Consider the following 24031-nt stretch of genomic DNA (forward strand, 5'->3'; position numbering starts at 1 on the left):
ATTTATGTTTCTGTGTAACTATATAGTGATAGCTCTGGGCCTGTATGCACCTTTCCTTTATGTATGTACCAGGTCAGTCTGGGTGGATATTGTACAACAATAAAGCTGCATTTATATCCGCCTGCTTCTCATGCAAAAGTTCATTATATCAATGACTCGACACTGAGAGGTGTAGAAAGAGCATTAACTGTTTCAGTAGTATAGAGGTTACAGCGAGCGTGCACAATGTCACTGAATGCACTATCTCACACACAGTACACACACATACGGGTGCCCAAACACCAAAGAGTAATGCAACACCATTATCAGAAATCAAGACATGAAGTCCAGTCCAACTAGTTATTTCAAACTCTTGAGGAACGGATGTTTAAATTGAATCTGTTGTTAATTAAAGACCTTCAGCAGGTCTGTGGCTACTCGTTTGGCCCCAGTGTTCACTAACATCAAGCATGTGATTACAGCACCTGGCCTCTAGAGGGGAGCATAGCAACTCATACCATCAGTATGAAGTCCAGTTTAGGTTGGCAGAAATATTCTGTAACACTTTATAATAACAAGCATTAATAAATGGTAAATTGATAATTTAATAAAATATATTTATGTATATATAATAATTTAATTAGTTACTAGATATTTTACAGTTAAGAAACCATGAAATTATAATTAATAATGTTTACTAATTATTATTAATGCTATAATTTATTTTAACAGTTTATTGTTGTACACATTATAACATTTTATATATTATATTATAAGTATTTGTTAATGATTACAAAATTATTTGTAAACCTCTAAGAAATTGTTTGTGAAACATCTATAAACATTACAAAGATCAGATATTTGTAACACTTTGATAATGTTATTAATTGGTTTGTAAACCGTCTATAAACATAATTTGGATGCTATTATAAAGTTGCAACTGATGATTATAATACCTTATTAAATGGTTAGTAAATACTTTGTAAAGCATCTATAAAGATTATTTAGATATTTAATACTTTGCCAATGGTTAATAATTGGTTTCCATCGATCTATGCAATGTTAATAGATGTTTTACAAACTTAAAAGTTTACAAATCCTTTGGTAATTATTAAAAAAATACAACTGTTAACTGATTATATGTTCAATTTATAGGGGTTACAAAAGCAGAACACTATCATAAAACTGGACATAAGATAACATTTGCATTGCATGATGAGATGCACAAGAGACCTGAAATAACTTTAAGAAAGCTTTATCTCTAATAAATTTAGAAATGTTTAGATATTTATTATTAAGGGCTGGTTATGTAGTTCAGATGCAGTCAGCGTGTCTAAAATTGTGCTTGACTTTTCATTCTGCAGAACTACAAGGTGATATGTCCTCAGTCAGCAGAAATTACAAACACTCCCCACACACATCAGAAAGATCCTGACAGAGACGCCGTGTGAGACTGAAATGAGAAACAGTGAGACATACAGATAAGATTTCTCCTCACAGACTGACGTCTGACTACAATAATACTGCAGATAATTATGGCCGACTTCCAGCCTGAAATGTGCCTTTGATTCATAAACGCTGAGCGGTTATTATGTAAGATATACAGTACATGTGCATCTCTCATCTGGGGGCTCTGCGGAGAAGCTATGAGACGTTGCTTGACATTTCCCAGGGACTGGAGACACTGACACTCAGCTTTGTCGACTCTGATCTGTCTGCTGTCCCCGTCTACTCAAGACTTGTTTTTATATTAATCCCAGACTAAACATCAGACTCCACTGCTGCGGTCTCTGCAAGGCAATTAGGATACTGCTGCTCAAACCCATGTGGGAAAGTCTGCATTTCAACAACAGACAAATACTGGTAAATGATCTTGACTCTGAGGATACATGCCCATAAGCACCAAGATTACATCCTTTTTCAAATGTTTCTTTTTTTTCTTCATTTGTACTCAGTTGTAGTGAATAAAAAAAAGCTAAAAGCACACTCTCAAATGTCTGAGAGGGAGCAGCAAATAAGCAAGTGTGCTATTAGTATACTACTTTTAATCTCAAAAATAAGAGAGAATACTTTCAGTTTACTTTTTATGTACTTATCAGAGATATACTTAACAGACTTTTCTGTATACTTGTCAGTATATGAGTATACTTGAACTTAATCTTTTGATCAAGATATACTTAAGAAAAGTATAAGTTAGTATACTTGTAGTATAAAAACAATTTAAATATTAAAGTGCACTTTCATAAACTATAAAGTGGGCTACAAGTATATACAAGTATTCTTGCAGTGTAAAAAACTGTGTGATGTCTGTGAATTTGATTGGATAGACATTTAAACTGGTTTACAATTGTGTTATCAAATGGATGTCCATATTCTTGTAACCTTCATTGAGGCACTCAGACACAGGCAGCAAGCTACTGGTAGCTACTTGTTGGAGACCCGGAGACATTAGGCACTGACAGACCTTATACGAGCAAATGAAATGGAATTGAGTGGAACGGGGAGAAAGAAAATACATAAATTGCCTTCCTGCTTCTTTGTCTACAGAGGCAGCAGACTAAAAAAAAAGTTGTTTCCCAAGATTTGAAATGTGGGTAGAAGAAGAAAGGAAAACTCAAAGACGATGGAGGAGAAAAAATATAGGTCAATCACTCTGTATCCCCAAAAGCGCCAAAAATAAAAGCCCTTCTGTCTCCTCTCTCTCACCATCACCCTCTCTGTCTGGCTAATCAAAGCCAGATGTATGCGCACATTCAACCTCCTTTTCCCCCTCCTTCCCTCCCTCTCTCAACGTCTCTCTGTTTCTTTTTCTCTGTGTGTGTTTCCTCCTCGGGCTCAGTGCCTCTCTGTTCTCCCCTTTGTCTCCTCCTCCTCCTCCTCTCTTGCCTCTCTCCCCCTTGCTCTCTGGCAAAGCAGGAAATACTACAGGTCCCCGGCCCTGAAGGGAACATGTTTCTTCTAACCACTAACAGATGGAGGGATGAATAGGGAAGGGATGGATATGAGAGTGAAAAGGATGGCGGCTGAGGGAAAAAAGGTTACGGTCATACTGAGATAGGTTGTGAGATGATAAAGAGCTTCAAATGTTGCAGAAGTGAGAGGTTTGGGAATTTCCCATCGGATCAGAGTTTATATGAGCCAATCCTCCTCCTCTTCTTTCCTGTTCTCTCTTTCTCTCCTCTCCTCTCTCTATCCCTCTTTTCCACTTGAACTTGAACTGAGGCAGCTGGAACTGAATCCTAATGTCATAAAAAAACAGCCCAGCCCATTGAAATCCCCTTGCTCTTCTTTTCTCTAGCGCACACACACACACACACACACACACACACAGTACAGGATCTCAATTACTTTTACAGACAGAAAAAGGTTTGTAATTCATATAAGATTTATTGGTACTACAGTAGTACTATACTGGTGGTTTTATAGTTAACAGTAGTACCAGAGGTAGTAATAATGGTGATTATACTAGTACATGTTGTAAACTGGTAATAGCAGTAGGATTAGTAGTAGTAGTGCAGTAATAGAGGTAGTAGCAGTAGTAGCTGTAGTACATTAGTACAGTCATACTATACATGGTACAGTAGCGCTTGTATTATCAGTATTAATAGTTGCTTTATTGTAGTAATTGAGTTGTAACAGTAGGTGTTGTGGTAGCAGTAAAATACCCTAGTAGTAATTTCAGTTGTTGTAGTAATATAAGTATACTTCCATTAGAAAAAAATGTTGGAAAAAGTTTAATATTTTAAAAGGTATACAAAAGTTGTATACAAGCAGGAATGTCCTTAAAGAGCTGAATATTGTACGCTGAATGTATGGAAGAAGAAGAAGTTGAAGAATAAAGATTTGAATAGCAATACTGCTACTGCTGTACATTCACACAGTTATATGACTATACTAACAACTTCATCACGTTGTCTTTCCTCAATCACCCCCCACCTGCCTGACTGGAGCTGGAGCTCTCTGAAGACCTGCTATTAGCTCCACTAATTAACATGCTAAACCGTTTATGCACATTGCAATGAATCCGGTGTGGTCTGTGGTGGTAGCGTTTGCAGTGGTGCACAAATGGTGTGTAACATGTTGTACTGTTGGAGAGATGTTTATGTTATTTCAAAGATGTGATGAAGTAATGAAGTGAATTCAGATATGAGATACTGTACGCAGGGAGCAAAAGGGCCAATGACAGGATTAAATCGCCTTGGCCATTTAGTAAAATCTAGCATGATGCATTGAACAAAAACCTCCATTGAAAAAACGACTGGTTGATGTAGCAATGTTTTCCTAGAATAAAAAACACACTTGCATTGTTTTGGTATTTTTAAAACAAACACTTTAATTTCATACATTTTGTCAAACGCATTTCATACAAAAAGAAGCTAATAGTTAGTTGGCTAGTGCACTTTAAATGATAATACTGTCAAATACTCAAAGTGACATTGTAACGTTACATTCTTTGGGCATGCACATTTTTATTAGTCACATTTGTATTGATTAGCAAGTAGCTTTCTATTAACATTAAAACAGTAGAAACTGTAATTTGCTACATAACATTTTAAACAAGGTCTTTGTAAGAATATTTGACTCTGTGAGTGAGACATTTCATCTCTCCGAAAACAATTTAAATCGTACTGGTACTGTGGTATATTGCTGGTTTGTGTCTGCTGTCAAATGTCAAAGACTTGCATACTCCGTCAGCTAAAAGTCGGTTCTTTCTACAGTGAGACCACAAATTCCTGACAGACTGTCTCTCAAGCAATTTGAACAGCACAAACATATCCACTCCTTCACAACTACTCATTTGATGGTCACATTTTCCCATTTATTTCCACCCACGATATATTTAATAACTGTATGTTTATGAAGAATAACATGTAGGAAGCACTAACTTTTGGTTGTTTGTCTTGAGTTATCTTCCTATTAAATTACAGTATGACAATTCAATAATAACAGGCATGCATCAATGTAGCAACAAAAGAGGATTTCACAATACAAATATAAGAAAACCGTGGTCTGTGTCAGCGTTGTAAGCTACTATATTTTCAAAAACAAGTTTGTGATGTGCGCGTGTGTAACTGTTGAAGAATTTGCTTAAAATAGAATAGAAACCAGCATGTTAAACTTGGAGACAAACGGTCTTTCTTTTAAATAGAGGCTGACAACCAAAACATACTTTAAAGAACAGGTATCTCTACATAGCAAAGTGTTGCTTATGCTAATGATAAAATGTCTCACAAATGCACATGAAGAGGAGGTTTGTCGTGTTGTATCGCACTATTTGTGTGGTTAAGACAGTTTGGTGAATCTGACTTGGAACACTCGTATGAACAAGCCACAAAAGTTTAGGATACGAATACGAAAAGCCCCAAAGTCCCTTACAATGGTGGGTGTATTGGGGATTAATCTGTGCCTCGCCAGAAATTAAAGTCATGAAATACAGTTCACTGTGACCTCATAGACAGATCAGTGGGTGTGTGCATGTTGATAGGTGGGGATATTTAGGGGCCAATGTGGCCAAATATGATACCTAGGGGTGTAATGATTCATCTACTACATCGATGTATCAATTTATATTCCTACGATCCAACTACATCGATAGATACTCGGCAAGTCGTCCTTCACAGGAGACGTATATCGATATAAAATGAAACGCAAAAATCGATCGTATCGATCGTATCGATATTAAGGATTTGCACCTTGTATTTAAGGATGACAAACGTTGTATGAAAGTTTTTTATAGCACTTTTATTGATAAAGAAATGTTAAACGTTACTCCGGTTCACTCTCCATCCATGGCGTGCATGCAGACGAACGGCGCACTGAATCCACTTGACGAGGGCGGCCTCACCCACCGGCCCTTTCCTCGTCGTGCGCTGTTGTTTTTTCATTCAGAGAAAATGACTTTCCCTTCCCTGTCATGATATCGATGTGCACGCAGCATCAGCCTCACGTATCCAGCCGGAGAGCAGACGGTCCGCGAGGCAAATTATCACGGGAGTAAAGTAAAAAACAAAACAGAAATTCAACTAACGTTAGTCTAACGTAGTTTTAAAATGTTTTTCCAGATGTTTTCATGTATGAAAAGACCCCAAATGAACACTGTAGTTGGACTACTTGATTACTATAAGCAGATTATTTAAACAGCGTTTGTAGAGGAATGATTTTGTCCCAAGCTGTTTGATCACTATCAGCTGTTTGATCACTATCAGCGGTTGATCTCTGTATTATTGCTCTACCGTTTATACTGAAAATGAGGACAGAAGCAGCAGGTTAAACCACTGTTCATTTAACTTGAATAGAAGTCAGTTTATTATATTTGTGTTAAGTATTGCACTGCCTTGTATCTTGAGAACTGAAGCAGCAGGTCCTGAAGTTACACTTTTTATTATTTTCAAATAAAAGCTGTATGTATTTGCCATTAATCGTTGTTTACTTGTTTATATCCAAAATTAATTTATCCCTGATTCCCTTACAAGAAAAACTTTGTGAAATAGATAGCTGATACTGGACAGTGCAAGTCAGGATTCCTCAGTCACACTGACAAAAAAAATTACTGTATCGTTTCCAAATCATTGAATCGTATCGTATCGTTCTAGATGAGACAAATATTGTCCTTGAATCGTATCAGAACCATGGAAATCGTATCGTATCGTTGTAAAAACGTGTCGTTACACCCCTAATGGCACCCTTTGACAAAACATGAGTCATCCATATAAGACTTTTAGTAAAATGTAACACTTCATATACAATTCAACAACAGCTGATATAGTGATGGCCAAATCCTTCGTTGCTTGTTAAGGCATATCTAAACCATCCAATCAATTCAGTCAACCAAGAACATAGAACTTCCATGTACACATTGGTTTTTATATTCGCTGTGGTTTGTGGTCCAAAGCTCCATCAATTTGGCCAGTATCCCACCTCATACAGTGGTCATTAATTTCAGTGAACCAGTGCGGAAGCGCAGGATCTTCTTCTTAAGGGCATGTGAAGCCTTAATCTTGACAAAAGCCTTTGGCTGCTGAGGGGCCCCAGGTGGGGCAGAAGGTGATGGGGGGGAAAGTTGAGGGGGTAGTTGTTGGGGCCAAACCAGACCACCACTCTCATCTGAATCACTGGATGAAGAGCTGGAATCTGGAGAGTCAGCCTCGCTCATGCTGGACTCAGACTCACCCTGACGTGGGTGAGGGTAGTCCTCGCTAGGCTGACACAGCACTTGGTCCCTCTCTAACTGGTACTCCATATGCTGATGATGGTGGGAGTGGAGCTGTTGTGGGTAGGCATGTGATGCTTGCGTAGGGCGAGATTTGCGCGTGCGCCTTGCACAATGGTCCCTTTGGTTTGAAGCCGAAGAGCCTTGCATGGGTGCCTGCATGGGTGCCTGCATGGGTGCCTGCATGGGTGGTTGGTCAGCCTCATCTTGGCTGAGCTCCATGTTGGACTGCCAGCGCTGACAGCTCTGACCTCCTTGCTGTTGTTTCTTGCTCCTGGATTGACTACTGCGGCTTCCCCTTCCACCGCTTCCACTTCCACCACCGTCTCTCTCTACTGTATTGCACTTGCGTTCTGAAACCCTTTGCAGGCTGTTCTCTGACTGAGACCTACATGCCTTCTTCCCTGGCTTCCTGCTGGCACCATTTCTTTCCTCATAAGAGCGACACTTCTTTGGGCCCCCTCGGGATCTGGAAGGTTGGATCTGAGATGCCGTGGGCTGCTGCTCTTGATGATGATGGCTTCTTTCTGGGGAATATGTGCTGCGGTTGAGTTTGGGCACCCCAGACCCTTTGTGGGGGTTGGGTTGGTGATGTGCGTAAGCTCTGGTGAAGGCTCGGCAAGGCTGGGCTGGAATATACTCTGCGTTGACCAGCTGCTCATCAGGTGAAAGTGGTTGGTGAGGCTTTGATGGAACTGGAGGGGAGGGGTAGTTGGTGAAATGTTGGGGTGAATCAGGCTCGCTGTTACTGGAGTCTGGGAGGGTTTGCAGCACTCTGCAAGATGGATAGTCCAGTGATGTTGAGCGGGTGGTGGTAATCATGGAGGCCTGCCTGGGCCTGTGATAAAGCCCTGGTTGATGCTGGATACTTTGCTGGATGTGATGGTACGGGGGTGGGGCATCTTCAGTAAACTCCGTCCCGAGGTAAGGCTCCTGATCGAGATTATGGAAAGCCTGTGGAGCAGTTCCCTCTGAACACTGGGACGGAGTAGACATCTCTTGAACAGACACCTGCTTTGGTGAAGGTTGCTCCTCCTTGCGGCATAAACTACTCTGCCTCACCACACTCGCAGCTCGGGGATCATGTGCCAGGCTGGTGCGGGGCTTTGAGGGGCGTGTGGGTAGAGCTCGACGTTGGATCAATCCTAACATATAGGTCTCAACCTTTTGGGCTTGTTGATAATCTTCCTGACTCGGGACAGCATCCCTCATCTCCCCCGAATTATCAGTAACCGTGGCCAGTCTTGTTGGGTCTGGCAGCCATGTTTCTCCTGTCTCTGTCTCCCCTGTCCCATCAGGTGCTGAGAGGGAACGAGGGACCAAAGGGTGGTAATTTGATTCAGGAGATCCATTTTTCCTGGCTACATGGACCTCACCTGACAAACACAGCAGAGACAAAGAAAGTGATCAGAATCATTCTTGCTGTTAAGTAAAATTATTTCTCTAGCTACCGCTACCCCTGGATGTGGAGCCTCCAAACTGCTATGCGGGCCCTGCCTCTCCTCTCACCCACTATGACTGCCTCTCCAGCCATAGATGAAGAGTTTATTTTAGACTTATCTATCAGACACATTTTTAATCATAATAAAAATGTACAATTGGCAAATAGCCTAAATAGCCCCCAGGAAGAGCGCAGGACTGTGAAACAAATGTTCGTAGTGGCCAAACGGCGATACTACAACTTCCGTATCCGTCACATGATGCCATTTGGCCCAAAAATACTTTTTCCCCATAGACTTACATTGGGAAAGAGACGTCCGTAACTCAGCAGATCTTTTTTCTTTTATGTAAATCAACTTTTCAGTATGAACACTTATTTTTCTGTATGTGGATTTATGAAGTCTGGGCTTAGATGTGGTGTAGACGTCAGAGATGGAGGATGCTGAGTCACTGGGGATGTGTAATATATTTGTCTGCTTGATGTTTGTTTGCCAGACACTAAACTGCATCCTTAAAGACCTCAGTGTCTACAGCACGGAGAAAAATGATTGCTCTTGATGATGAATGTTCATTACACGGGGCATGTTTTGGTGCAACAATAGTTATCGCTCCCTTCAAGCAGCTTGGAGCTCATCCAGACTTTTAAATGAAGGCAGTTTATTATCTGTATTCTGCACAAAGTAAACCTTTTATGTTGTAAAATAAGCTTACCTAGTGTCCACCATAAAAATTGCATGTGCTTTGCAGTGGAATTTTCTCTTTGGGAGAAGCAGAGTTGATTATTTTACCTGAAATGAGTTGACTGTCCTCTAGATCAGCAGGGGAATCTGCTGATTGGACCTCAGTATTCACCTTCAGCTCTGCCACCTGCTGTTCTAAAGACACCTTCATACCCCGGGGCGTGCACTGGAGACTGCTCTGAAAGACACACAGAGACAGTCAGTCAAGAGATTGTACTTAGATGGGAATACTCTCAAATGCATGATCAAAACACTACTGAGGATGCACACTGAAGAGAAAGAGCCCTAATTTTCTACATACATCCCACCGCGCCACGCTTCAACACTTCACACTCTGTTCAGTCGTATTACACCATCACTGCTCTCCAAAGTATGAAGAACAACATTTCAACTTTCAGGGGAATAGTCATTTGTTCATCTGCTATGTAGTTGTGGCTACACAAAGTCCACTTTCAACTATTTCCACTATCATGAAAGCAGCGACAAGCTGGTCCTTGTTCACCATTTCATTCTTGCATGACATTTTATGTAAATGTTACTTCCCACACAAAAGGGTTTGGCCAAATATAATGTTTGTGCAGCCTACTCATCATCATGGTGTACGCTGAATGTGTATTCATATTATGATTTAACTTCGAAGATCTTGGGAAGCTGGATGTTTTCCAGAGATCTGTGCATTATCTTAACTCAACCCGAACACACAAAAGCACCCTCGTGATCCTGCAGTAATTTACAGAAAATGACAAATGTGGGAACAGTTTTTTTCACTTTTTGTCCTATCCATAAATTTGGATAAGGGTTAAGAACACCCACACAATCCACACCCCGAACTGCGACATGACAAATATGTGAAAATACACTGGAAAATACTGGTAGGCTACTAAAAGACTGCATGAATTTAATCAAATAAAAACACAGCAGTTGGTCAGCTGATTTTTATGGATGCCCAACCAAACCCACATGTTTCATATTTGAGATACAAATTCCAAAAACCTGCTTAATGCAGAAAATCCATCAAATGTCTGTTGAAGATCTTTGTTTTATAGTGCAGCTACTACTTGTCAAAGATTATAAACCTCAGGAATCCCTGTGGTGGTACTGCAGGAGATAAACTCAAAGTTATATACTCAGTGGGGAAACGACTGTAGTACTTATGTTTTCCATAAAACTCTAATAACACACGGTAAGACATGCACATCCAGTGTCTGATAGGATGATAGCAGAATACAACTCTGTCATCCTAACCAGAGATGCTAAAACATGGAGACTAGGAGAAGTCTTCTTTCTTCTGTCACACTTACAGGATAACAGCTGTATGTCAAGACATGAGAGGAAAACCAGCTACGATTAGTTATGATAATAATTCAATATCTAGATTCAGGATATCTGCGCGACGGATAAATCAAAATATGGATCCCTATTGTCTCGTGCAACATCTACTTCACATCAGTGAGGTAATTTTCCCATAAATCTGTGTACTGTGAGGGTCACTTGCCACTCAGCAGGCGGGTTGGGTTAATCATCTCTGAGGAGAGGCAGCTGTGGAGCCTAATTGTCCCTGATGAGAATCAGCTGCTTGAAGCCTACAGTATATCTACCCCTGGTTTCACTGCTCAGATACTGATTCATTGTGTCTTTGTCAGAGGTAGTGAGAGGGCTGTCGTGTTTTTGCTCTATCTGTATAGGGATGTGTGAATCTGCAGAAGTACCACGTGAATCTAACTGCAGGATTTGCTCACCATTTAGGTTCTTCTCAGAGTCTCTTAGAGTGGGTTAGGTCTGTGTGGCCTGCCTTCGCTGGTTCCTTTGTTTCCTTCATGTTTAGTCAGATGCTCGGCAACACTGTTTTAGTGTTAGTCTTTTCAAGATATATTGAGTGTAGGGAGATTTTTGTGGTTATCCTTCAGGATTAACTTTTAGATTCCCCTGGTCCGCAATCAAGTCCCTCTCCCCGTTGCCCTGACACGTACGGACTTTCCCTGGCGTCGTCTGTTTTAATGAACAGGATGATGTCACCTTCCCTCCAACTATCAATATACAGCATGGAACTGAAAACTTGAGTTCTGGTTAATCTCTTTAGAACAACACCTCATTTGTGGTCCTGCTGTAAAGCAACTCAGCAGACTTTCCACCAAATCTGAACTGACGACACGTCAACACGGACGAGAGGCCAGTAGGCTAATCTTGTGGGGCATGATCTTAAAGTGATTACATCACTGTTTAATACTAATTCATGCATTTATTGAGAGTAGAGAGACCACGCTTAATGCAAAATATGGCCTAAAATAGCTCAACATTGGCTAAATTTACACACTCAAGATGGCTCAACACGCCATCTACTGTTTTAAATCAGCCCTAATCTCGCAAGGTCAATTCTGAGGTAGAGTCAACCGTTTGGGACTAATCTAAATCATAAAATTAATATTTTTTTAAAAACGCCCTCTAATCAGACCCCCTTGTCCTCCCCGCCGCTGGGAGACTACTTTGACCGGGAAGAGACTTTTTAGTTTGGCCACAATGAAAGTTGGGATCAACGACCGGCGCTCTTCCTGGGGGCTTGGGGTGAAGTTACACTTTAATGATCTTGCCACTGAGGTACTACATGATGTCTCTGCTTTAACTAATCTGTTGCTTCTTCTGCATCATCATCATCAGAGTGTGAGAAAGAAGCGGAGAGAGAGAGGATGACTAGTGCTTACACACTGGGAAGTTATTGGAAAGCTTTGCGCCGCTATAGAGATGAGAAGTGGGAGCTTTCAATGTGTTTTTGCTTGGCTAGTTTTTGTTTCTGTAATGCAATGCAAGACATCATAATATCCTCCAGCTGAACCAAGAGAACCAAATACCGCACATTAGCTGCCTTACACAAACAGAGTTTGGACCGTGTCAGCACATTTCCAGTTTGTCTCACGTGACGTTTGTGAGGAATGCAGCCTCTCAAAACAGAGCAGATAACAGCCTTCATGATTCATCCACCGGCTGCATTGCGAAAGTAGATCATATCTATAAATGTGCATGGAAGTCATGAAATGAAGTATTTCTTTCCTACATAATCACATCTGCCTATTCGCTTTAGAAAATGGATAGTAACTGTTGCTGTAGGAAAGTTTCAATAAATAGTGGCGGCTGAGAAGCCACCCCAAGTTTTCAATCCAATCCAATTTTCCAAACACTTGGTCTTTGAGACCAGAAGAGAAGCTGTTTGGCAGAAGCAAGTTGGACGATTGGAAACTAGAATGTACATACTGAAAGCCATACTGTATATCATCGGTGGGCCCCTTTCCGAATATAGCTTACAATGTTGACTTGATGTGAGTTGAACCACAACACCGCACCGGACAGTTTTACCAAGTTTTACCATTAGCTAAGTTATCGTTGTATATAAATGTAAAAAAAAATCCACATATAATAAGATTCACAAATATATTTCTGATGCACACAAACATACTTCTTGTTTTAAATAAATGTAATAGAAATCCACAAATATTTTCCTGAAAATAACTTCTGACATTGACTCATTTTTGTTACAGTTTCACCGCAATACAAAATGTACATCTCATTTTTATGAAAGATTACAATCAACACATTCAACATTGACAGAGTTAAAGGGGTATGGGAGAGGGACTTGGGACTGAGTTTGGGGAGGTGGCACGGTCCGATGCTGTGGAGTCTTTTTGTGTAATAGGCTAACAGAGAGTCAGTACAGGATCCTCCACAGATTGCAGCGCACTCCCCAATCCCTTCATTCTTTTTATCCTGGGATTTCTCCTCTCTGTGTCAAGTGCAAAGAAAGAGATTGGGTCTTACATACATTGCGTCTGGTACTGCCATCTGATATCTAATTTATGGGGAAAAGTCTCACAGGAACTTTTTTTGATAAGGAAATACAAATGAATCCTGGTCTGTTTTTGCTGAATCTTTGACGAAGTGTCCAACAAAAACTTCTGAACAAGCTTTTCCTATTAGCCAAAAGATGCAGACCTCCTACTGTTAACCAGTGGCATGAAGAAATCTTTAAAGTTTTGCCAATGGAGTGCTTGAGCTCAATGTTGAAGGGGAGTGAGAGTTGTGGGCACCGTTTCTAAACCACCACAGCAGATTTAATACGCAGGGGACATTGCACTGTGGACTGGCGCCCTTCCAGTGCCCCCATAAATGTCTAACGTTCTCTTCTGGCCATTTTACTGCCTTCCTGATCTGTATAATGTATCTAAGCCCTGAGACTAATGTATAATATCTTTTCATGTAATGTATAGATCTACACTTCATACCATGCTGTTTTTTTTTTTATTTTTCCAACCCTTAGGGTCTACGACCTGCTCGTATCTATCCTTGCTGTCATGTGCTTTCTGTTTTTGTATTCTATTTTGATCTTGAAAATTCAATAAAATATTGTGGGGGGGGGGAGTTTCATCAAAAACCTGTTTGGATGTTGTTACATTTATATACAAACTGCTTGTCATGTGTGAACTTCACTGCATTTGTGTGGGTTGTTTGAGACTCCCCTGACGTGAACGATCCACAAATGCATTTTTTTCAACAGGGAATTATCTGTAGCCAATCAGATGTCTCCCTCCTTATCAGCCAATCACATGAGCGTGTCCCCACGAGGGTATGATTTACATATATTTATACATATATCTGTGGATTTCTATTACAATTCTAAACAAAAACATATTTGTGTGTGCATCAGACATATATTTGTGAACCTTATTTTTTTATATGTGGGGTATTTGAAGTGAAACAACACAGCCCTTTCTCCGTGCTCATTTTATAACAAATCCATGCTCATCATACCTCCAAAATCGTATGCATCTGAGAATAATTTCACCCACTTCCCATCAAAAGCAGCTTTAAGTTGTAGGAATTTAATAAAGCGGTCTTTCTGTTTTGCAGATTTCACTTAAAGAATAGTAACTGAAAGAGGAATTCCCACAACATGCTGCCCTCTCTCTCCTTGAAGATTCAAACCGTTAACTTCGTCTGTGCATCACAAGACTCTTTAACACATGCAGGCTTAGGATTCAGTGTGTATGTGTGTGCGTGTGAACATGCCTGTGCATGCAAAATTAAGCTGGGTTTATGTCAGGCATGCACTGTATAAAAGGGGTTGTGTGTGGGTTTAAGCAGCTATTTATGTGAGACCACGCCGGCTCAATGGCTGCTTGTTTCCCTGATGTGTGCACGCGTACACACACACACACGCTCATGTCTTTGCATAGACAGACAACACAGTCATGCACGAAAGCACACACTCGTGCCCGCACACATGTGCACACCTTCGGTACTGTTGACGCTTTGAGCTGTAAAGCTGACTGTCACACTTTCAGTGGTTCTGCAGGGGTCAAACTCTAAAGCATCGGTACGGCTGCGTCCCACACAGTTAACAAAAGTCAAACTTGGCAAGTAGGTAAATTTGTGCGTAGAGTTTGCAATGATTTCTATCTTCCCTTCAATAAATGTGTTTTTTTTCAGGTTTAGTCTTATAAGTTGACAAGAATAACAATCACTCCTGCAATAATATGCAGCCGTGGCATGAAATGAACAACACTTCATGCATTCATTACTTTTACATTGCTGACTAATAACACCTGAAACTATGAGTGTCAGCTTCACACAGAGACTGAACAGAATGTGCATTACACAAACACAAGCTCTCTCTCTCTTCACAGGAATGTGTTTGTCAAACAGTGTACTTATATAGTCAACCAATTAGATTTAACATCTTCTTCTGCACAAGCCTTTAAACAAGCCTCGCAAAGATCGATGTATTTTAAGAATGAATCCAGCCGTGGAATTTAGAGTAGATGCATGCTGCTATGTGAGGGTGAGGTGATTTTTGCAATAGTGGCTTTATTATTTTGTCTTGAATTAAGGCGTGGCACAGAGATGTGCTCTGCTAAACTCTCCCAAGACCTTAATTTGAAATGTAAATTGAGACATACACCGGTTTGAAACATGAGCACAGATGAATAGATACACCGTGTGAGTGTGTGTGTGTGTGTGTGTAAGTGGTTGGTTGGGTGTGGGGGTAGGAATGCTTTTTGAGAAGGCGGTCTCTATGAAAGGTCATTTCACAGTGGTGGACTTGCAGTTATGCGGCACATGTATTTGTGTATTTGTACTGATAAGTAAGCACCGCACCTTGAACATTAGATTCCAAAACTAAAAAAATACTTCAGAAATGGTTGAAATCAACTGCTCTGTCACCGTGACAAGAAAAGAGGTAAAGGATGGAGAGGCAAAGGTCAGGATGGAAAAGGAGAAAGGTTATCTTTTCTAAGGTAAAGGGGATTAGAGAAGGAGAGGAAGAGGAGGAGGAAACCATATGAGTTGGACAGAAACAGGAATCATGGGAGTTATGTTTCAGAAGAGTAAAAAGAAACAGACTGAAAACAGATTCCCCCCCCCCATTTAAGAGCTGTCGGTCTTTATAATTCAAACCATTACCCGACCATGTAACACTGTAAAAACACAAGATCTTCACATGTTCTCTAGCTGCCCTCTAATCACACATGCAGTCTGTTTACATGCAAGTATTGTATTACTGTGAATGTCTAAATAAGGCAATAGTAGGATTAGGTGTGTTTGGTTTTATGAACTAACCACATAAGCCAGAGTAAGGATGTGCAGTAGTTTTAGCCTGCGAGGAATCGGTGTATAATAGCAAGATGGAGTTGTTTTTCATATTGTCATCTTAACTCAAGTTAAGCTCCTTTGTGATGGTAATAGGGATGCTAATTTTGAATTTACTTCTACCTCAAGGACCCAGATGTGTTCAGATATACAACTGAACTTCTTCAGAAAGTGTTGATGGAGTTGGACAGATGTTTTGGTGCAGGAGGAGATGATTTACCTTAGCATCTGTTATAAAAGTAATAAAATGTTGGCTTTTATGTCTCTGCGTTTGGCACATTCCTCACTGTATCACACTGTACTGTTTTATAAAAGTAAGGTGAGGTGACGTCAGTGGTATTTATTTGGCTCGCTCACATTAGAGCAAATAGGATTCAGTCATGTTAGTCACAATCAACAAAATCCTACAATATAAATACAACATAATTGTGTATGCATTTAATTAAGATGAGATTTGCTAAACAACATATATATATATATATATATATATGTATAAGTTTAATTGCGGTATACTTTCATGAACTAAAAAGTGTGCTAAAGTATACTCAATATTTAATTTTCAGATGTTTCATGATCATTTTAGCCTCTTCTGTATTTACAGATTGTAGCATAGATCATTCATTGCAACGTTTAACCTAATTCTCATGTCTTCAAATGCCCCCGCAGCCCTCTCGCAAGCTCAGTTTCTGGACCTCAGTGTTTCTAAAACCCTGCGTACGGCCGTGGCTGCGAAGGCCGGCTATCTGCTGCCAACACTGCCCAGGATCCATTCAGTGTTTTTCAACTCTGAGTTTATTAGAGTCAGATGGAGCTGTTTAAGAGATGGTGTCTTCCTCTATCTACTCTAAATGAGTTGATCCTTCTTGGAAAAAAAAATATCGATGACCACAGGAAATCTCCTTCAGTCTCCTGGAGGGATCATGGTCATTTCCTTTTTCTTGATTAAAGCCATACAGTGAACACATATGGGGGGCTTACTGTCGGACGTACTGATCCGGTGACCATTTTCCTTTAATTATACAGGGATTGAATTGTGCTATGACAGATACAGGCTGTGTGTTTTCTCATTCTGCATGCTGTATGTGTTACTCTGTTACCGTTACTGGATGTTGTTGCTTACATTATGTGGATCAGGTGGTTGATCATTGGCATTAAAGGAGCAATATGTAGCACTGACAGCTCCAATTCAAAACATTGGAGCAGTTTTTAATTAATAGTTTACATGCAAAGATTAACTTTATTTAATTTGCATCCTCTCTGTATGTTCCCTCTCAAAGTAGCGCTACGATACGTTACAGGGACTGTGATAAATGCAAATACAGATCCCCCTGTTCTCAATGCATAAAAAAAGTTAACTCAGATTTTATGCATATGGTAGTGTGTTCTTTATGCCGACAGTTTTCCTAAAATCACTGTACTGTATATCACTTTATTGCAATATATCGCAATAAATGAATTGAAATCTTAAATTCCTCTTAGCACCACCCACCAACCGTAGCAAGGAGTTGCAGCTTTGACTAGAAGAGTACACTATTACCACTTAATCTGTCTTGCCTGACTTGAAAAGGTGTCATTTCCAAATGAGGACCGCTGTGGAAAAAAGCTTTTGGCTTTATGTGTTTTTGTCCTCAACCGTTTGAATTGTATATTAGGACTGTAGTTTTACCTTTACTATCTTTAACTCTAACAGCAATATGAGAATGGTGTGTCATAAAAGCTTCTATTTTATTAAAGAAACATTTCCAGTAATGAGACATAGGATAGTCTACTGTGTCCTGACACCTCTAAAGCTGCACAGCTGTGACGTAAAGTAACCAAGTGCTAGTTTTTGTTTTGGAGACCTCACAAGAGAAGACCCCCCCAGTCCCATCTCTCTATACCCCACCACCAGCTTAAACAGCTACAGACAGCCTACCATGTTTACGCAGCACAGCAAGGTGCGAGACGTTAAGTAAAACACATCCATTACAGTTGAGATGTTTGTGTTGGCTTTAGTGACAGATCGGTCACACACAGCTGCAGAAGGTCTCCACTGGAGACTGACTATACACATAGTGTAAACCATACCTGGAACAGTTGGTGGATTAATGCCTTGCTCAAGAGCATTTCAACAGCAGCTGTTGTGGAAGGGGAGAGTGTTTAAACTCGACACTCACATCACTGTCAACCAACACATCAGTCATTTGAATTCCTTTGAAGATTTCAGATTCGATATTGCGATTTATTGCGATTTTTGTAAACTTTTTTAACACTAGACCATGGGGAAAAGTTGAATCCTTCAATTCTCTGGACTTTTACTTTGGAAAATATCTAAATGAATACAGTAAGAATGTTTGATTTTAAGCATGTGTGTAGTCAGAGATGTCCTGAAGTCAAATATATCAGTCATTGTTTATTACATTTTTTTTACAGCAACCCAAAAATAAAAAAATAAAGACATTTCCCTCACAAATTTTAGTTTTAATTTATAAGGGACATGTAATGTTTTATACTTCTGGTGAATATAATCCAATCAATCTTATTTCCATATGTGTATTTTGTATATACAGTTCCTTTTGTTAACACCTTATTTTGAAAACCGGACGTAGTCACACGTGTATGCTTCTGCTAACTTCGTCAAGCTAAGTCCGTCTCTAGCTCTGCTTTTCCTGTCAATGTGTGAAACCCAAAGTGTTTCCATACTTTACTGGATGTGTAGTGTTTACCATGCTGGATTTAACATGAGAAGGTGCAGGTCGTATCCACGCTGACACTCTAACGTTTTATACTTTCTCGTTTCGGCTCGCTGCGGTTTGTTTTGGTTGACGGATACGGAACGGATATGCCAAAAAATTATAACTTGTAGATCATTAATATTACTCAGTGTTTAGATATGATTATCGTTGTTGTTATTTTACCAAACAGAGCATAGAGACACACACACACACACACACACACACACACACAGACACACACATACACACACAGACGTTGAAGGTTGTGTTGCTTCCCCCAGCTGCTGTCAGCTGTCACATGGCTGTCAGCAGCTCCTGCTGAGGGATACATACACATTACTCTCTCTCATACACACACAAACATGCATTCTTTCTCTGCATGACTCCGTTCCTCCTGACAAACAGGAGGTTTTTCTCTTTGTCCCTTCACCTCTTTTTCCATCTCATCCACACACACACACACACGCACACACACACACACACACATCCACAGGCTAAGACGAACTGGTACTGAATAAGGAATATCAAAGTTGGCATCTATCACCCTTTAGAAGTTGCACGTTTCAACTGGTCTCAAAGGTGCCGAGTTATGTGTCACATGAAACCCTGAGACAAACAGTTGGAAGCACATGCCATAGGCAGCAATATCAACAAGGGTACGAAATTAGCAGTGTATTAGTACAGCTTGTTTACTGCGCATATAGACTGTGCGCACATATGTGCCAAGAATGTGCTCCAAAAGAATCTGATTATTTACACTTGACTTCAGCATGATGACGGAGACTTCATGGAAGTCACATAGAACAACACTGGTGAATATTAATTGTGCTCATTAGAATCATGGGGCGAGAAATGTCTTTGACTCTATAGAGACGATTTTGAGGTGACTGAAATAAAGTATCCGGATACAATAAAGGAAACAACTCTGACAGAAAAGATGATACAATATGGTGCTTTTGGAAATAAAATACAATTATATAGTTGATAATTATTTGCAATTTAGCTACCTTCCTCAGAAACAAATGATGAACAAGAGCAACCCGTTCCCAACTCGTCACCTACTGACGCTTGGTCAGGACCCCTTGGCGTCAAACTCTGACCCCTCCGCTGCAGTCACATTAAACACGTGGTTAATGTTGTGAATTCAAATAAAAACTCTTGCTTAGGTTAAGGCAACAAAACCACAAGATTGTGGTTTTGGGTTCAAAATACTACATTTGTAAAGTTAAAGTGAAACTTAACATTGTAAACACAAAGTCACCAACATATTGTTGGTTTCACACGGGACACGAACAGCTCCCGTCTGCCCTATGTGGGTTTTTTCAGTCTTTATACTGTCACCACACTGTCGGAGCACTTGCTCTGAGAGTTTTAATATTGACGCGGATGGGTTTACATTTGAAAGCCTGGTGTGTCTCATACAGACGCTGAAGGATGCCTTGTGTAGCGGTATCAGAGGGGTGCTGAGGGGCGTGACAAAGCAACTGTATTTGACGCCCTGGAATGAGACCAGGCTGACAAGAGGGGATGAACATATTCACTAATGTAAACCCAACAGTCAATCAGGTCCGTTGATGACTTGCAACAATCTTAGAGGGAGAATATGGTGAAGAGGCTGACCTTAAAGCTGGGGTCGACATTAAGAATCTAGCTTACTCTTGCTGGTCTCTCTAAAGTATCCAACTGAAAAACAGCCCAGCATTCCAACTCTTTTCCAATGAAAGCAGCGAGCAGCACTGGCTCCAGACGTCCCTAAATCTAGAGAGAAAGTAATCAACACTGACAGTCCGTCTGTTCAGGCATTACTCCAAAACCACCCCCTCTAAAATTAGCATTATGAACGTAAACAACGATCATTGCTGTACTCACAGCTCGTGGAACACTCTGGTGATGCAAAAAAAGAGCACGAGCAGAGGTAGACAGGCACGCTTATTACAGTCCTGCTACAGGAAAATCTCGACCCTATACCTGATTGAACACAAATTAGGATGCAGGGTTGAGGTCAATCATAAAAAATTAATTCCTGCCATCAAGTGTCCGTCAGTCAACAGTTAACAACCCCGCAGCCCTGCAGACAGTCTCATTAGATATCTTGTGTCATGACTTAGGAATGAAACAATGGGCTACATGAAAGGGTGGGAAAACACAGATGCATGTGAAATTACTCACAAGTTTCCATGAACAATATCACAGCACTTGAATCTTAGTGTTAAAATGCCATCTCCAGCTTACAGGACTTTCTTACAGGACTTTAGCGGGCATAAACTTCTGGTTGGAATTTGTTCTAAATCCTCAAGACTGATAAAAACTCCTAAGATGGATCTGATGATAACACAGTCTGGCTCCTCGTCTGTCTCTACAGTGAGCCTCTGCATTGTTGTTTCTATGTTTTGGGACTCTTTGGTGTCTACTGACCAGTCAGACGGGTCGTGTCCAAATCTCACTAAAACACATTGTGGTGTACTCGTGATACTTAAAACATTTCTTTGTCAAGAGTCAGACAAAATTAATCTTGTATTATGTGGACAATCTTACATTTCTCACATTCCAGCCCGTTCTCAGGACGTCAAATACCGACAATGCCTCGTCACGGCCGTCGGCGTTAGATACCGACACACAAGGAAGACACCCTTTAGCGTCGGTATGAGACGCACCGAGCTTTCCATCAATGTAAACCCATCCGCGTCACTATTAAACGCTCAGGGAAAGTGTGTCGGGGAGTGCGGTGACATAGTTTTAAAAGTGAAAAGACACACCAGGCGGGCGGGAGGCGGAGGTGGATGGGTCCAACAAACACAAGGCTTTCATCAAGGAGACCGCCGTTTGTGTCCCGTGAGTCCCGTTACAATCAGCTGTTTGGTCATGTCTCCTGTTGAAAACGTTCAGCTTCATTTTCACCGTACAAACGTAGTAGTTTTAAGCCCAACCATGTTGTTTTTTCCTAAACCTAACTATAGTGTTTTTTGTTTAATTCACAACATTTAAGCGCGTGTTTACTGCGACTGAAAAGTGACGCCGAGGGGTCTGGCAAAGCGTCAGCGTATGACGAGTTGGGATGAGAACTCGTTGCACCGTCACAGTCACCGAGGACGGGTCGGTTCATCTTCTTATCCCTTTTCAGGAACACATTTGTCTCACTACTACACAAGGCTGATGCTGCAGGCTCACCGGCCTCGGAGGGAACTGAAGGTATCTTAGATCATACAGGACCAACGCAATGACAGATCCCAAGAGGAAATGTTACGGCTCTTCTTAAAATGTGAAATTGACACTGTGACACAAATTTCCTGTCTTTCAAATACGACAGTGTTTGCTAAAGCTTGGGGGCTGTAACTGAATAATACACACATTTTTACATTCTCATTTTAGTAATTGAAAATCAAGTCAGCCTTTAAATGCTTCACATTTGGCATTCGTCTGAGAATCCAAACATCCCGAGGCCTGTCTTTTATGTTCCGAAGCATCATCTGCTGAGGACATTAAGCAGACGCAAAACAGGCCCGATGCCATAATATTGTTTACTTTTTGCTTTTTTTCCTACCAAACAGTTGGTCTGAAAAACTAAAGAGGATAGAGATGTCTGGATAAATACAACACAGCATGAGATCTATAAAGTAATGAAGCTCCCTCCTCAAATGTGCCCTTAAATGGTAATGTGTGACTTTAGGGGCCCTCCTGACTTTCTGTTTTCATAACTGCACACTGAGGTCAACGACAGGCTTATAGAGGAATTTCTTTTCTCTTAAATTTTCACATATAGGCCTATATACTCAGTGTTTGGAGGTCCCTGAACCTAACTCCTGGATTGGATTACCAGTGTTCCAAAGAAGAGACTCAGAATAGAAAAATGTTTTAAGGCCATGACACATTCAATCCTTAAAAGTCAGCTTATAAAGTATAAAAAAATGGTCCATATAGCACTCACCCCCTACTGTGCTCACATCTCTGCCTACAGCAGACTGATGGGTCACATCTGTCAACAAAAACCCTTCTGATAAGACTTATCAAGTTGTGGGTCTGTAATTATATAAGCATCCCTGCTGGGCCCCTCATATAAGTTTTCCAAACAGATCCCCATTGCGCACAACTTTACATGCATAACTCTGCACAGCAAACTGTCCTTTACATCAGTAATCTAGCAGGACAAGTCAACTTTACATGCATAACTCTGCATTACAACTTTACATGCATAACTCTGCATTACAACTTTGCATGCATAACTCTGCACAACAAACTGTCCTTTACATCAGTAATCTAGCAGGACAAGTCAACTTTACATGCATAACTCTGCACAGCAAACTGTCCTTTACATCAGTAAACTAGCAGGACATCGATTATACAACCGCTCAGTCCCAAACTCCCCATCAGCAGACAAACATTGACTTACAGTTTGGAGCCTGGAGCTGTTTGGTGCGTCCAGTGCGCACCGTGCCGAGCGCAGAGCTCCCCAAGGCGGCCGACCAGGAGCCGGAGAGTCTCCGAGGCAGAGAGCGCTCAGCACCCGGCATTCCTGCCTCTGTTTCAGCAGCTCCAGCTCACACAAGCCGGCCAAGCTGGCCTCCAGCCGCTCCTTATTCCGACTGCGCTCCGCTTTCATAGGCAGAGCTGGGAACATGACTCCAAAAGAGCCCGGCAGCTTCTGCAAAGACATCCGAGACCTTTTTCCTTTTTCAGCTTGTTTCCACCAACAAAGATAGTTTAAATAGATCCGCTTCTTCTCCTCTGGATGGAAGGAGTGGAGCAGCAGTAGAGCTCTCTGTGTTTCAGCTGCACTACTCACCCATTCCCTCCTCCTCTGCAGGGAAGTTAGGTTTGAGTTGGTTATTCCACAGACATCCAGTCCAGACTGTTGGCAGTAGGAGGAGGTTTATTAGCCTCACCTCCCAGCTCTCAGCTTAAAGCTGCAGTGGGTAGAAGAAATGGAGCAAATATGATTTTAAAGGGACTATTTGTAACTTTCAGAAATGCTTGTTAACAGCGACACCTATGGCCGTTAAGTCAACTAAAGTCAGCGTCGGGCTCGCGCTTGCTCGCTCTAAATAGACATGACCGAGCATCGCTCAAAACAGTGAGGCGACACACATCAGCTAAAAGCACAATATCACTCTATATTTCAGCTGCTTGGCAGTAATGTTAGCTGACCAGACGAAGGTCTCTCCATGAATCAATGCTGATCCTAGTGTTGGCTTTTAGGCTGAAGCAGGAAAAGCAGGTCGGTGCCGGGGCTGAAGCAGGAAGAGAAACGTTATCGTCTCCCGACTGCGCCCGCAGCGGAGACACCGGCACCCGGTCGGAGACGATAACGTTTCTCT

At 41.0% G+C, this 24031-nt stretch overlaps 1 protein-coding gene across 1 annotated transcript; it reads right to left on the reverse strand.

The window, feature by feature from the left end:
• Positions 1–6370: 6370 nt before the first annotated feature.
• Positions 6371–23520, reverse strand: LOC119476206 (dapper homolog 3-like). Its single transcript, XM_037749530.1, has 3 exons — positions 23107–23520; positions 9418–9547; positions 6371–8565 (listed from the first exon to the last, which is right to left on the reverse strand). Exons 1-3 carry the CDS (start codon positions 23368–23370, stop codon positions 6899–6901), a joined length of 2061 nt encoding a protein of 686 aa, XP_037605458.1. The 5' UTR covers positions 23371–23520; the 3' UTR covers positions 6371–6898.
• Positions 23521–24031: the final 511 nt, after the last annotated feature.

The sequence above is a fragment of the Sebastes umbrosus genome, chromosome 17 (assembly GCF_015220745.1).
Source record: "Sebastes umbrosus isolate fSebUmb1 chromosome 17, fSebUmb1.pri, whole genome shotgun sequence".
NCBI lineage: Eukaryota > Metazoa > Chordata > Actinopteri > Perciformes > Sebastidae > Sebastes > Sebastes umbrosus.